The 15,992-nt window shown below is 42.3% G+C and overlaps 1 protein-coding gene across 1 annotated transcript in view; it reads right to left on the bottom strand.

Moving 5' to 3' along the window:
• Window positions 1-1,378: 1,378 nt before the first annotated feature.
• Window positions 1,379-15,992, bottom strand: part of ENDOD1 (endonuclease domain containing 1) — a 33,497-nt gene continuing 18,883 nt past the window's right edge. Inside the window, exon 2 of the mRNA XM_081064239.1 lies at window positions 1,379-5,629. Within this exon, the coding sequence (XP_080920365.1) occupies window positions 4,427-5,629 (1,203 nt within the window). The 3' untranslated portion in view covers window positions 1,379-4,426. The remainder of the gene's footprint in view (window positions 5,630-15,992) is intronic.

The following is a 15,992-nucleotide window of genomic DNA, read 5'->3' as shown; positions in this document are numbered from 1 at the left end:
TGAGCACTTACCATGTGATAGGTGTGGTAATAAATCCTGCAGCTACATTAACTCATTGAATTCTCATAACAACCCCCTGAGCTAGGTACTAATAGCCCCATTTTATAGATGAAGAAGTTGAGGCTTTGGATAGTAATTTGGCCAAGTTAGTAAGCTTCCCACTTCACTACAAAACCAGTAACTGGTAAAGCCAGGATTTGAGCCTAAGTGCTTTTGATTCCAGAGCCTGGGTTCCTAACCATTCGGCGATACTGTCTCCAGGAGAAACTCTGATCCACCTCCTGAGAGCATGTCACTGTGGACGCCTATACACTCAATATAATAAATAATGATTAGTGGTTATGTGCACTTCCTTTGTTGAAATTTAAGCTTAAAAATACAGTTGACCCTTGAACATGGGGGTTAGTGGCGCTGACACCTGCACAATCGAAGGCCATGTATAACTTTTGACTACCCCAGAATTTAAGTTGTCCCTTGGTATCCACGGGTGATTCATTCCAGAACCCCCTGTGAATACCAAAATCCACAGATGCTTAAGTATCCTATGTAAAATGGTATAGAACCATGCATATAGTCAGCCCTCCACATCTGTGGATTCTTGACCATGGATCAAAAACAATACAGGTATTTATTGAAAAAAATCCACGTATGAGTAGACCCACGCAATTCAAGCCTGAGTTGTTCAAGGGTCAACTGTAATTAGTCTGGAGTTTAATTGTTAGAAATCAAGCCATGACCTGGGGGAAAATACCTACGGAAAAAGAGACGTGAAATCTGAGAACCCATTTATGAAAGCCATGGAGTCCATATTATATTGCTCAGAGTGTAACATTCTGAAAAACGTGTATTGTGTGGTGAGCTTAGGGGAAATGCTGAACAAGACACAGAATCACCCATAAGATCTTGACGATGTTGGAAAGGCAGCTGAGAATTACTGCCACCTCCACCCAGAGTGGATGCCCTACTAAAAGCCACAGAAAGGACAGTCCCTCTTCAGACTGCTTGTTATTTCTGACACTGTGGGAGTTTCCAATGAATAAACCAATAATTAAGAGGGTTTCTATTATTTTTTGTGATTCAGATTCAGTGAATAAGCCTTTTGGTGCTCATTTATGAAGGACATACCACAAATCTTGATATACCAGATAGCTTTTCAGAGAAACAACGATGAAAGTAGTCCTAAGGCCTATTTCACTGATCTAACCTCTGTTTTCCCATGTAGGATTAAAAAATTAGAAAACAAACAAAAGCCAGATGTAAGTGGAAAGTTGCTTGAGTTAATGTGGATCAAGAAGAAAATGGAATTAAAAACAAAACTCCCAAACCTCGTATCAACCATTAGGATTCTTCCCCTTCAGACATTTTGCAAAACGGCTAATGAGTCATCAGCAATTACTTTATTGAGCATTGCAAGGTGCAGAGCATTGTACATAGCTTGAAAATGTCAAAATGCTTTGTGACACGCTCTATAAAAGCTTCCCGAAGAGCCATGGTTCTGTGGTCTTTCCTCCTGTGCTCCAGAAAGCATTCTGCTAGTACCTTTGCTGCAGCACTCACTATGCTGTATTACATGTATCAGTTGTACCAGGTGGTCTCCCCACTAGATTTCTGAACCCTGCAAAGATGGGATCCATGTAGTGTTCTCTACAACCTTGATGTTCAAGTACATATTTGGTAGATAAATGAATGAATGAATGGATGACCACTCTAGTGCTTCACTCTAGTACCTTCTCCCAATTCCCTATTCTGCATTTAGGTGGAAGTATTGATGCTGAGAGAGGAGGCAATACCCAAAAGACACAATGGAAAAGAGGAGTTCCCCAAAGCATGGCCGATCCACACACTAGGAAAGCAGCTCCATAATGGTGAAGAGTTGGTTGACCTCCAACGGCCGGAGAACATAACAGAGCCACAGAAAAAAATCTTCAAGCTGGGGTTGAGATGGGGTTCATCAACCCAAACTCCCATCTCAAAGCCCATAATAGCTCTTTGGGAGCAGCCCAGCAGTTTAGTTACCTGCTGGAGTCAGAGCCAGTGAACCAGAGATACAGCCAACACGAGTGGTCCAGCGTGGAGGATCTCAGCCACCTAACCTTAAGGACATTTTCTGCTTTACTATCCCTTCCCAGATTTCAAAAATGGCCACACAAAAATCAATAAATAAGACACAACTATCAGTGAAAACAACTATCAGTGAAACAGAAGACACTTTCAAATGGCTCTCAAGAAGCAGTCTGGATACCATGCTCCTTGCATGGTGCCATGGGGTTCGAGCTGCCATCAATGACCTCTTTGGGCCTTTCAGTTTGCAAGCGTGTACTTCAAGGGAATATAGAGTCCATGGGAGACAGTAAGCAAGACGTGCATAGATGGCTGATCACGTCATCACGTAGGCCAAATCCAACTGGATGATGACGGGATGGATGACGGAGAAAACTCTGCCGTGGTCCAGCGAGGCATCTGAATAGTACCACACTGCCTATCTGACATCCCAGGTGTGATGGGACATGTGCAAAAGACCTTGACTCCTAAAATGCCAACAGTTAGCCATGAAACTGAAGGCAACTCCCGGTGCCTCACGCATTAAATGAGGGTTTCGCTAGACTGTCTCTTTGGTCACTTCTAAGATTCTCTTTCTTTCATGCGGCAGGATTCTTGACCCATCAGTACCCTCACCCTTCCATGTGCCTTCACGCTGCTGAGAAGAAGGGAAGCCCAGTTATAGATGTCTATGTTCACAAACAGAAGTGTTGATAAAATACTGCTCAAGATTCTTAAATTTAGTTCATAGCTCCCAGTCTGGTGTCATACACCCTAACCCTGCCTCACAGATTGGTCAGGACAGCTTGCTGGCTACTCCTCCACTTTGGGTCCTATTCAATTATTTTTCTGCAAAACTTATCTCACTACACTTACATTTCTCGTCCACCAACCCGATGCAGAATAGTTCACCCATCGTTCTCTCCCTGTTGCTTTTCTAGACCCCAAGTTTTTGTATCTGACTTTCAGATGAATGGTGTGCTGCACCCTCAAGGTCAGTATTTTACACTTGGCCATTTTTCACTTCACAGCAATGCTGTCGAACACTCAGGAAAATCCACATGATTCATTCTCAGCTGTGGGAGGCAGAGCAAAGTTTGGGAGATTCTGCTTCCTCCCTTATCATTTTCAGCGAAGGATTTCAAATGACAAGTACTTGAACAAAACATTGCAGATTAGCTCTCAAATCAAATTTTCATTGATGGGACAGTTATGTTTTCTAACCTCAAATACTCTACAAAAAATTTGCCTAAGAGATAATTCTCAATCAAGTTTATACATATATAAACTGGATATATATGTACATGGAGATTTATCTATCTATCTATAGATACATAGATACATAGACAGACAGACAGACAGATAGATAGATGATAGATTTTTCCCCCCTCCAAAACGACTAGAAGAGTTCTTATTTTGTGGCTCTTTTCTATACATTTATACCAAAACAATCATTTAAGGACAGACAGGGTATGTGCTTGATGAATAAGAAAGACTGATTCTAGTATGCTGCAGAATATGGATTTTCATACTAGCTTAACATGTAGGTCTTTAAGCTCCATCTTGTCAGTCACTGATTTAATACATGTCAAGTTAATGCAAGTTTGCTAGGGATATCCTCGGAACTACAGCACTTACTCAGAAAAAGGCTCTGACCCAGTGCTTTCTCTATACCTGAGAAGACCTGTACACAATTTTCACCCTTGCATTCAGTTTGTTATGCCACATTTGGCATAAAATGTTTATCATTATGCAAAAGAAAAATGCAGCAAATTCAACTTTGGAGAAAAAGAAAAAAAATCTTATAGGATCTTGGGAGCCATGGGAAGCTAAGAGATATAGCAGATTCTATATTCTAAGAAAGTTATTTCAACAGGAAAGCATGTCTGTACCTCACCACGGTCAGCTGAGTGGGGGAGAAAGAGAAGCAAATGATAACAAATTGGCCAAGAATATTTATATCGGTGTTGCCTTAAGTCTCAGAGAGTAACAGCAGAAACAGGAGGCCTCTCGCCTTTTCTCAGAAACCCTTTGGTTTAAAGTCGTCCTCTTCCCTCTTCTGTAATTTTTAATTATCACAAATGAACACCAGGGTATCTCAGGTGGTCATCTGTATCAGAGTAAAAAACGGAAGGTTATGGTTTAGAAGTTTGCCCATATTATAGCAGATAGACGACCCACACGTAACTCCACCCTGAACATTTCTCTTGGGTCAAGTCTAAATTGTACCATCTTCCTTTGCAAAAACATGCAGACATCCCCACCAAAGGCCAAAACATAATGATCAGCGACAATGAACAGAAACCCACTGTACAAAGTATTCCAGCTTTTTCTATTAAAAAAAAAAATCAAATTCACTGTGACGGGACGCTATTAGTGTTGAGTTCTACAACTCCCCAGAATTGTCGAAAGTAACCCTGTAGCCAATTCGCTTGCAGACACTGAAAACAACCTGAAAGAGGCCCCCCACGGTGCCAAAAGCAGTGTCAAAGAGCAGAGAGACGATGCCACCGAGCCCCACGGCAATGTCCTTGCACACAACTGGAATCGCGCCTATGGTGTGCACAGGGAAAGTGGCCACGTCCACGAGGATCCGGACAGGGAAGCCCAGGAGGCGACAAACGGCCTTCAGCAGACAGCAGAGGATCCGCAGAATGGCCCTGATGATTCTCATTATGACTTTGAGCACCTTCCAGGGAATGCTTGCCAACTCTTCCCCAATAGCCAAGAAGTACGAGATGGTGGCGGAACCGAGGCGGTAAAGGCAACTTTCTATGCCATTAATCACCTGCTTGGTGACACACCACAGGAAATACACAGTGCTTTTCAGGATTCCTACCACAAGGTAACAGATTAATTGGAAAAGCTTGAGGAATGGGGAAGCAATGAAGCCCATGAGTTTTCCGAAAAAGCTACTCCTTTCCTCAGATGCCTCTGGAGGCAGCAGAGCAGACTTCTTGCTCTCCGTGCTGGAAAGGGGACGAGAACTCTCTTTGGAGTGCACCATTCGCTCTTCATCCTGGACTTGGTTAACCATTTCCAGGATTTTCTTCATTTTCTCTGTGTCTTGTTCAGTTTCACCACAGTTGTTCTGGAACAGCTGAGGGTTCAATGGCAGCAGTTTCTCGAGGTCTTTGACCATCACATCTTCTATGACGTCACCGTCCCGGGTGTGCTTGACAAATCCCATGGCCCAGCCTCCTCCAGGGATAGCACAGCAAGCTGCCAGCCAAACAAACTCAGGGACGGTCACTTTGTCTTTGACTTTGTGCCCTGAGGGCACGGCGCCTGTGATGATATATAGGTCGTCCCCACCGCCACACTGTGGGGTCAGGGCCCGGTCCATGAGGCTGTTGAGATTCATGTACCACCGTTCCTGGAAAGATGGGGTCATCGGAGCTGCATTTGTGAGAGTGAATGTGGCCGTGTGGAAATCCTTGCTAAGGGAGAATGGGTAGAGCTGTCCTCTCTGGTAATCAGAATCCAGGTAATCTGTACTCAGGGCCTGCTTGCTTCCCAGACTGTTCACAGAGGTGATGGCGTCAGCCTCATTAATCACCTCCTCAAGGCTGCTGTTCGGGTCATCAATCTGAAAGAAGAGAGCAAATGTTGAGTTGCATCTTTGCAGCAGAGAGGGTGCCCTTGAATCGTTCTCTCAAGACTCTAGAGAAGTCCCTATTACACTCACACCTTGGTCTGGAAGAGCTTGGCTCTCCAGTGTGCACACATACTTCATTCTTATAGCTCATAATCCTGGTATTTGAAAGCATCTTTCAAATGGGCCGTTTCCTATTTTTCACTCTGTGTATCCTCCATTTCTACTCAGCAATCACACCCCTTCACACACACACACACACACACACACACACACACACACACAAATACACCACAGTGACATTCATTTTTAATCTGCTATGGTTCTAAGAATTTCATAGCTCTTTTTTTTTAAACTTTTATTTATTTTAAGTGTGTTTTCCCAAAACCCATCAGCTCCATGTCAAGTAGTTGTTTCAATCCAGTTGTGGAGGGTGCAGCTCACAGTGGCCCATGTGGGGATTGAACCGGCAACCCTGCTGTTAAGAGCACCGCGCTCCAACCAACCACGCTAACCGGCCACCCTCATAACTGTTTTTTTGGAATATTTTTCCATGAGATTCAAAGTGATTGTAAAAATGAAAACAAGGAGAAAGTAGATCTCAACAGGCCCATAAAAACCAGAACCGCAATTCAGATATTCAGTCAGCAACGATGGCTGCAACTGAATAAACATATTCTTGATGAATGTTTATACACTTTGGGATGTATGAAAAACAATCAACTCTAATCAAAACATTTAATTCAAATGGGGGCAGATATATAGCTCATTGTTAGTTATTAGATACTTACTAGGCCAAGCTAAAATCCAAATTTGACCAATAGCTGTTTGAACTTAATCTCCCCATGACATTTGTTATTATTAAGAATTCATTTTCGGTCTAGGTCAATTTAGATATGTGCTATATACCAATAATGATCAATATATACATCCCTTCTTGGTTCTCCTTTTTTTTTTTTAATTCAGCAGTATAATGTACACTTTCACTTTACCAATTTGAAGGAGGAAAGGAAACAGGCTACGATTGACCCACAACTGTTTGTAGCTCCCAAATTAGACTTTCAGGGACCCTGTATATCCCCCATAGGAACCAGGCAAGGATTGACACATACTAGAATCTCAAGGCACTCTTGTTCATATACGCCCTGAGATGGTCATCATGGCAGTATTCCTAATAGCAGGATGTTGAACCAACCCACATTTTCGAAAAGAAAAGATTAAGTAAATGATGTTATATCCATCCAAGAAATATCTCAAATCCATTAAAAAGCACTTGTAATTATTATGATTTTATAATTTGTAATGATGGGAAAATATATGCTATAATGTTGAAAGCAAAAGGTAGGATATAAAATTAAATGAAAACTTTTTTTTAAAATCTAAAAATAGGCAAGAGAAACTTTGGAAGGAAACACATGAAAATATCTGCAATAGTTGTCTGATTCCTGGGGATGCTAGTGACTATTTTTTTCTCTATTTTCTTGTGTGTGTTTTTCTCTACATCTCTCCTACTGATACCAACCCACAAATTATTTATGTGTTACTTCCAAAAGGAAACAAACAAAAAAGAAATTAATTAAAAAAATAAGTAAATTCTTAATAATTGATTCCCTAGAGTTGGTGCTACTCACTAAACCCATCGCTAAACTGAAGGAAATCAAGGCTGTGTGAATTGTGTTGTACCTTTTGTCAGTGGGACAACCAACCGTGCAATGGAAAATGTAGCCAGGCTCACAGCAGTATGGGTAGGGGGAAGGCAGTGGATGAGCAAATTGGTGTGAAAGCAGGAATATTTGCTAAAGTCTAGTGGACTAATCCATAGCCTCACACTTCAAGGGTATTCCATCCCTTCCTTGAGTTTTAGAATTAGCACCATCCTAGATGCTCTCCACTCCCACCAGATCCCCAGAGGACAGAGATAAGCAGCTCATTCATTTTGTAAAGCATCTCCTGCTGCTCTACTATGGCTGAAAGATATACTCCATGGAAACATTAGCCTCATTCCTGAAATATGAGATCAAGATATGGCAGAGCCAAGATTGTGGAGTCTTGGGTGTAAGGTCAGAGATTTCAAGATGCATGTATCTCCATGGTTACTAGGGCACTGTGTCTGCATTTAGCCTGCTAATATAGCTTCTTGATCCCCGCTTAAGGGAAAGTCTGGAGCCGGTTTTTGAATTGGTAACCCTGTGACAGAGGATAGGCGGCATGCTGGTGTGTTTTCAGCTCAAGGGTCATCCAGGGATGAAAAAGTATCTACTTGAAGAGATGTCAGGCCTGAAACATGAGCAGAGAAGACAGACTCTTGGATGAGGAAAGGGAAGGAGAAAAAGAGACAGGGGCAGAAGAGAAGAGATAAAAGAGGGGGAAGAAAAGGACAGAGTGAATGAGAGAGATAGAAAAGTGTGTGTGTGGGTGGGGGCTGTAAGATACAACACAATATTCTGCTTTTAGACAAAAACTAAGACCGTGGGTTGATTTACCCCTGAGCTTTAGAACATGTTAGAACATGGGCTCCCAGCTGCCACGGTCAGAGGAGACTTATGGAGGTGCTTCTGCACCCTTGGGCCACGTGAGTTCATGGGGCTTCAGATTTCTGCTGTGGCTGTGCAGGGTAAACCTTTTCTGCCCACACATCACAGGTACGAGGGCAAAGTGCCAGGGTGGAGCTGAAGTGGCTGGGAAGGCCAGGGCCTACTACAATGCGCCTGTGCACCTCCCTGCCCTGGGCTCCCCCAGGCAAAGCAGTAACTAGGCTATAGTTCTGGATATACAGGCAGAAGAGGGCATATCTTCCCTCCCCTTCTTGCTTTCTCAGAATCCTATATCCATGGTCACTATATTTTTATGATCTCCACATCTGGCTCCATGATTTAATGACAAGATAGAAGATAGTGTCTGAAATCAAGACAGAACGCCTGTGTGCTGTACTCATATAGTGATGGGCTGGGGGAGTCAGGGACTCACATGGTTTGAGCTACCAATGAACTGTTTCCAATACGACAGGATACAGAAGGCATTTTCACCTTACTTTACGGATGGGGAAACTAAGACACAGAAAGATGAAGTAACTTTTCCAAAGCCACCCCCAATATTTAGCAGGAACAGCATTTGAACTGAGGTCAGCCTTTTTATTCTTAAAGCATATGTTCTTTATTCCTAAGCCATACTTTTCCCCATCTTCATTGACACTGTTGTACCAGTTTTCTCTATCAGAGAGTAGGAGAAAAAATACTGCACTATCTGTAATCTCCTTTTGTCTCTGTGGCATGGAATAAATGAAGTTCTTCAAGGTGGCAGGAAGGGAAGCTGGTATCTGAGCCCCTGGGGTTGCAGTCTCAAACTGAAGCGAGAACGGAAAGGAGAAGGTAAAAGGACACAGGACAGGCTGGCCTGCATGCCTCCTTTCTGCCTTCGTCAGGGCACATGGCAGCTGAGCCACTAGCTTCACAGTCCAAACCTGTGGCAGTACAGGCAGTGGGCAGCTGGCCAGAGCTGTTCCCACAGTACGGCTGCCCTTAGGAACTGGTCAGGTGGCTGGTCCCCAGGGTTCCTAATTAGCGTGTCACTTGGCCACTCCCTTCCCCCCTCTACACCAACAGGGGTAGCAGAGAAAAACAAGCACAGCAAAATCTCTTGGAGAAAAACTGTAAAATCAGCCCGCTCACCACAACCTCCTCCACTCCCACCGCACAGAATGGAATTAAACAGTTAGGAAAGAGACTCTATACAGTGAAGGTCACCTAGATAGATTGTATGGCTTAACTGAATCTGGACTATGTCCCTTAAGACTTTCTATTTTCAATGAACAAAGACTCATTCCTGTTGCCTCCGATAAGGATGGGCTCACTGGAAGAATACGAAAGCACTGAACCCAAGAAAAGTTGAACCAATAGGCTCCACAAAGACCCAGGAAGTGTGGTGCAGCTTGGCGTTACTGGAATCAGAAAAGGATTCCAGGCAGCCCTAGGGAATTCTGGAAGCAAGCCCCTGTGGTTGGGACTAATTAGACATTAATGTTTGCCATTACTGAGACTCAGTCGCATTCCACCTGTCAGACTTTTTCTCTCTCTCCCTCCTGGCTTCTTCACCTACTTCTTTCCACATAGCTCTTCTCTACTTCATGGCTTCTATTTACTTATGGTCTCTGTGTATCACACCTTGAGCTTGCACAAAGACCATCACGGCCTCCCTAGCCACTAACTGTATCACTGGCCTGCAATTGTAGTTTCTTCTGTTACTTAATTTCCTACTGCAAATGCCCAAGAGACAGAGTCTGATTCACCCAGATCATCTTTTCATATCAGGCCATGTCAAGACACGCCTATGGAACCGCTATCCTTGAGTTAAGTGTTCACCAAGTTAAGTGTGGCTGGGTGCTGGAGAAAGAACTCTGGTGATCCACATAGGGCATCCCCTCCATCAGGGACCATTTAAGGGTCAGGCATTCTAGGCTTGTCTTGTCTAGTCATAAACTTGGTTCAATACACTAATGTAGATAACTGAGTGTGAATACTACTAGCCAAAGTTAAAACACGACATGAAAAATAGATAAATTTCTCAAGGTTTATCTAATCCTATATTAAATCTCTGACAAAAATACCAAAGGATGTTTTATAAGAAAGACGACATGCTCATCTTTCATGAACCCTCAATTCTCTCCTTGGAGGATCCAACTGGATATACATCAAAACCTCTTTCCATCCTTTCTGTGTCTTATCTTCTTTTTCACATGTTATACCTCATTGACTCTCTATATTGTATACAAGGTGCGTTCCTCAGATCTATCTTCTAATTCATTAGATCTCTCTTTAGCGATGTCTAGTGTACTTATTTGTGGAGGTGTTTTTCTTTTTTCATCTTAATGACTCTTTTTTTCTTTTCCAGTGTTTCTATTTAGTTCTATTTCAAATTTGCATTTTTTTCTCTTGTGAAATTCTTTTTTATCTTTCAATAATTTAAACATGCTTATCTCAAAGTCCCTTGAAGATTTCTGTATTTTATTTGATTTCTCAGTTTATTCTGTTGATTCTACTAGTCGACATCAAGGCATTGGGTATATTAAGTACTTTGCAATTTTTGCTGGTGATTTTGTCTTCCTAAAGGGTCTATGGTGCTTTGTTGAAAAGCAAACAAATTTAATACCTTTGCAGTTGTCTTTGCTAGAGCCCTAAAAAGTTCAGTGATTCTGGACTAGTTTCTGACTTATTTTCTCAGCTCAGGGTTTCCATAGGGAGGGAGCAGGGCAAATTTGGACCCATACGAAGAGTGGGTGGGTGACTATTTCCACTCATGACGTGGTGTGGGCATCTATTTTCTAAATATAACTTGCAGGCGGCTTTCCTGCCTGCTTCACCAGTCCTGCAGCACACTGCTAGCTTGACTCAGTGAGCCTAGTTCCAGTTTCACGTCACGAATAGGGAATGTAACCTTGACTCCTGTCCCCAGGCAGGTGACAGCCCCAGCCCCTAGCATCCATGTGGCTTCCACACATAGCTTTGGCTACCGGTTTCTTATACATTTCTGGCACTTGAAAATTTCCCTATTTTTACTTTTTTGCTGAAATACTAATTTAAATATATACAGAGGGTGCCCAAAAATGTATACACATTTTAAGAAAGAAAAACTATATTAAAATTGTAATACTCAATATATACCGATAACAAAAGATGAGTACAAGTCACATTTGACTTCTGCAATTACAAGAGGCATCAGCGTCCAGACACTTCTGATTACGGCAAACTACTGCTTGAGCAACGTTGACCAAAGTGTCTACTTGTATACATTATATACATTTTTTGGCACCCCTGGTATATATATATATGAATATCCATTCCTTATATTCTATATTCCATATATCCCATAAATATCCATTCCAATATTCTAATATTTCTATGTGTTTGCAGTGGGAGGGGAGAAATTCCACACCTGCCCAGGCATTTTGTTTTACCCACTGTCCGAGCTTTACAAAGTTTCTCCTAAAGCATGCCTTCATTCCTTTTATAACTCATTATAGATTTATTATCCCTAAATTTATTTACTTTGCTTAAGTCACTCTTTTTCTTCTATTTAGACCACCTCCTGGATAAGTGTTTGGTGTAAACAGAACAGTTTTCAGTACCTTTACCGGTGCTGTCAATAACTTTATAGGCTGAAGTCTCTCACTAAGAATAGGATATAGGGGCTCCCAGCTCTTTCCTAAATCACATCAGCCAGCTTACAGACAATCCGATTGTTTGTTTTTTATCAATTCCTGTGTATTATCTATTACATATTACATATATATGTATATATATATGTATATATATATATATATATATACATATATATATATTTTTTTTTTTTTGGTCTGTTCATGTAGGTATTTCTGTCTTCCTGAAATTTAATTCCATTGATTTCGTATTTTGAAACTTGGAGTCATTCACAAAATTGGATATGACATTATGAAATCACTTTACCATATCATTTATAAAACATATTAAATGCCAGGGCCTTATAATAGTCTCCTAACTGACTTCCACTGAGAGAAATGCCTGTTACGATTCCTACTTGCTGCCTTAAAAGCAGCATTTGTAACCTATGACAAACCTTTCTTCTGATCGCATGATGACTAATGTTTTAATATCATTTGTTAAAGAATCATCTGAAAAACCTAAATAATATCTCTATACCAGCTCCCCCTCATCGCTATGCTTACTTAACTCTGCAGAACAACCAAGGATGTCTTGGCAGGCTCTCACTTTCTGAAGGCATGTCAAAGTGTGTGCATGTAACTAAAATACCTAACACATGTATAGGAAACTATTAAAAATAGTATGAGTATTTGATTGAAAAAGTCCAATATATTTTTTGCTACGCTGTCCCATAAAGGGCAGATGTATTTTTCCAGGCTCTCTGCAGACGCAACTCAATGATCTGGTTCTTGCGAGTACAGTAAATTACTGACAACACTGCTTCCTAAAGACAGAAATACACCTATGATGTAAGAGGTAATTTCAGATTACAATTTCGGGATTATACTTGCCCTTTTGTATTCACCACTAATCTCACTCTTTGGTTTCCCAGCGGAATCTCTGAAGTAGGGGCAGGTACAAAGATCTCTCTGTGTAATTCTCCTCCCCACTGACCTAGTCCCCCTTGGGCTGCAGAGGTAATTTGAAACAGTTCCTGTACTTAATGGAAAGTTTCTTTTCTAATCACAACACGTTAAATAGGTTTTAAAAGAATGAGCTCTCCCCTACACCAGCATCCTGCCCCATAAACAATCTTACAATAAATTCCTTTTCAAATTTAGTACCAAGAAAAAAAATTGTTTCTCTCAACATGTTGGTCTGTTTCTTCCTGCCAGACAGTAAAAGCTTTTTAAACCTATGCTATTTCTTTTTGCTTTGGAATTAAATGAGACTTTCAATTTTCCTGCTACTATGCATGTAAGAAAAACAGACTGACAGAAAATTGAAAAGGAGTGGTTGGGGGGAAATAGTCACCCATTCCACAATATTTAATAAGCATATATTTGTGTGACTAGTACTGTGGGAGGCGGCATTATTATTAGGACTGCTAATAATAATAACAACCACCAACAGTTTCCGAGCACTACATGCCTAGCACTATTCTAAGAATTTCACGTGCATTAAATCAGTCAGTGACTGTGCTAAGTGTTCACTCATTTAAACTCACAAAAACTAGGTACTAGTATTATCCTATCACCTTTTGACAGGTGAAGAAACTGAGGCACATCAAGATTAAGTAACTTGCTCAAGGTCACACAGTTTGTGAGTGGTGGCACAAATCCAACCCTGTAGCTGGTATTCTTAGTCACTGCTTTATATGCCTCAAAGTAGGCCTTCACATCAAGAGATGCACCATCTATTCAGGAAAACAAGACATAGCTACATATAACGTTACACAGAAAAGCAAGAAGAAAAAAACCAACAGTGTAATGCAGTTTATATTAAGTGCCAGATAAATGGTGCAAAGAAAAAGAGCATTAGAATTTCAGAGGAAGGAAGAGCACAGTGAGTTCAGTGAATGAAGACTTCTTACTTGGAGAAAAAAGCTGAGGTCGGGTTAGAAGGACATGCAAGACTTTGACAAACTTAGAGAAACAGAAAGGTCAGTAAGGCTGAACGAAACTTCTGCACAAAGGCTTAGGGCCGACACAAGCAGCTTGTGAAAATAGGACTCTAAGTAAGGAAAGTGAAAGATTTAATCAGAAACGATGGCAGGGGACAGATTATAAATGACCTGACACACATTGCAGATAACAATCGTATTATAGAATAATTATAACTCCCACTTATTGAACACTCACTATGTACCAGGCACCAGGGTAAGCGCTTCCCATTCAGTATCTTTTCTTTTTTCTTTCTGAATCTAGTGAGATTCTTATAGCTTTTCTTCTACTCCACCATCTTGACCAGAAGTTCCATAAAGTATCTTTTTAAATTCTAACAGGCTCCCTATTACCTTCCTTCACCAAAGGACAAACCGAGGCTCGCAGACACGGAGTGGCATGCCCAGGTCAGTCACACAGTTAGTGAGGATGGGTGAGGTCACAAACCTACATGGTCTGACCTCAGTGACTAAAAGTCACTACTGCTCCACTCCACTTTCTGGGCGCTTCCATGCTATGCTGCCGACTTTGGTGTTTGCCTGCACACAGTGGGAATGCCCAATGGTTTCTGTGGACTGAGGCATCATTAGCGTCACGGAATTCTAGGGAGATACACCTGGCTGCACTGGCAGGAACGCCGGGACCCTGGAGGCAGCTAAGGGAATGGAAAGGGAAGGACATGCACAAGATTCCGGAAGCTCAGGATGCAGGCGCTGATCTGGGAGGGTCCGTGGAAACTCAGCGATGATGTCAATGGCTGGCGCCAAGGTCACCGGGAAGTGAGGGACAGTGAGGAAACTGTGAGGAAACTGTCCTTTGAGGCTGACCTTTAAATGAGACTGAACTGACAGGCAGAAGTATATTATTGCAGCTGGAAATACAGAACCGGAGCTCGGGAGCAGAAGCAAGGTTGGAACCACAGACCAGGAGTCAGCCACACGCAGTATTAACAACGAAACAACACTGTACACACGCTTTCTGCGGGGCAGACACTGGCGGGAGACTTAGATAAAAGATTTGCACGGTAGTGCATGTGACCCTGTGCTACCAAGAATAAGTGGAAGTATACAAATGAATATTTTTATTTTAATTGCTATACATTTATGGTTAATGTGTCCTGGGACAACAAAACCAGCATTTCATATATAGGATTTCATGAATATTATTATTTAGGACAAAACTAAACTGGTTTTCCAGGGAGCTGACTAATTTTCAATGTCAAGACCAATTTCAAGGAAACAACAGTAAAGGCAGTACTTAGATAAGGGGGAAATCGCACATGACTATGACTTGGAAAACATAGCAGTGCTTCATCCTGTTCATTCTTGACCTAACCCTACCAGGTAGGCATTATTATCATACACATGGGAAAATTAGTAAGTGGCAATTAGTAATTGGTAAGTGGCAGGTACAAGGTCATAAGTATAAAAGTGGCAGAGCCAAGGCTTATGCCCAGCTCCTTAGACTCCAAAGCTACTCGCCATGTGCCAGCAGCAGCCCACATCCCTTGAGGAGGAAGGGATTGCCGAGAGCCACCAGGTGGCCACGCTGGAGGACAGGAGGGTGAAGAGAAGCTGGGAGACATGGCCGGAACTATAGAGGAATCAATCGTCTACTGTCACATCCAAAGGGAGGAGAAGGCTTCGGCTAGAGGAGGGTCGACAGTGTGGCACCTGCCGCAGACAGGGAAGGGAAGGATGGAGACAAAGCCGAAGGCCTTTGATGATTAGAGAATCCTTAGTGAGACCTCAGAAAGCAATTTCCTCAGAGGGCTCAGGAAGGAAGGCGGTGACTGGACACGGGCAAGAGGAGTCTGCAGAAACAGACCTCTTGTTTGAGAGAGAAGTCTTTAGTGAAGGCGGGAGATGAGCAGGACCTTAGTTGGAGGAGTAAGGTTTACAGGGATAAGCAAAGACTGTCTTCCAGCCCCCACATGCTACCCAAGGAAGATGGGTTATTTCAGTCTCTACAAGGGAGCATCTCGGGGGGACAATGAGGTGACAAGCTAGAGGAGCAGTGAGCCACTGAGCAGAGCCCCAGTTCCTAAGGGCTTCTGGGCTGCAAAATCCATGCAAACTTCAGAGACTGGAGTCACCTGGTACATATTTGCCACCAGGGAGTTTGTCACTGAGAAGTGGAGCTGCTTATTGAGTGACAGTGATCTGCAGAACACAAACAAGAAGCTTCAGACGTGTCAGAAGAACCCTGCTCACCTCACCTAGTCTCTCCTCCTCTGCCTCC

The sequence above is a fragment of the Rhinolophus hipposideros genome (genome assembly GCF_964194185.1).
Source record: "Rhinolophus hipposideros genome assembly, chromosome: 10".
Lineage (NCBI taxonomy): Eukaryota > Metazoa > Chordata > Mammalia > Chiroptera > Rhinolophidae > Rhinolophus > Rhinolophus hipposideros.
Note: the sequence above shows the minus strand (reverse complement) of the source record. Positions and strands in the feature narration are given on the sequence as shown.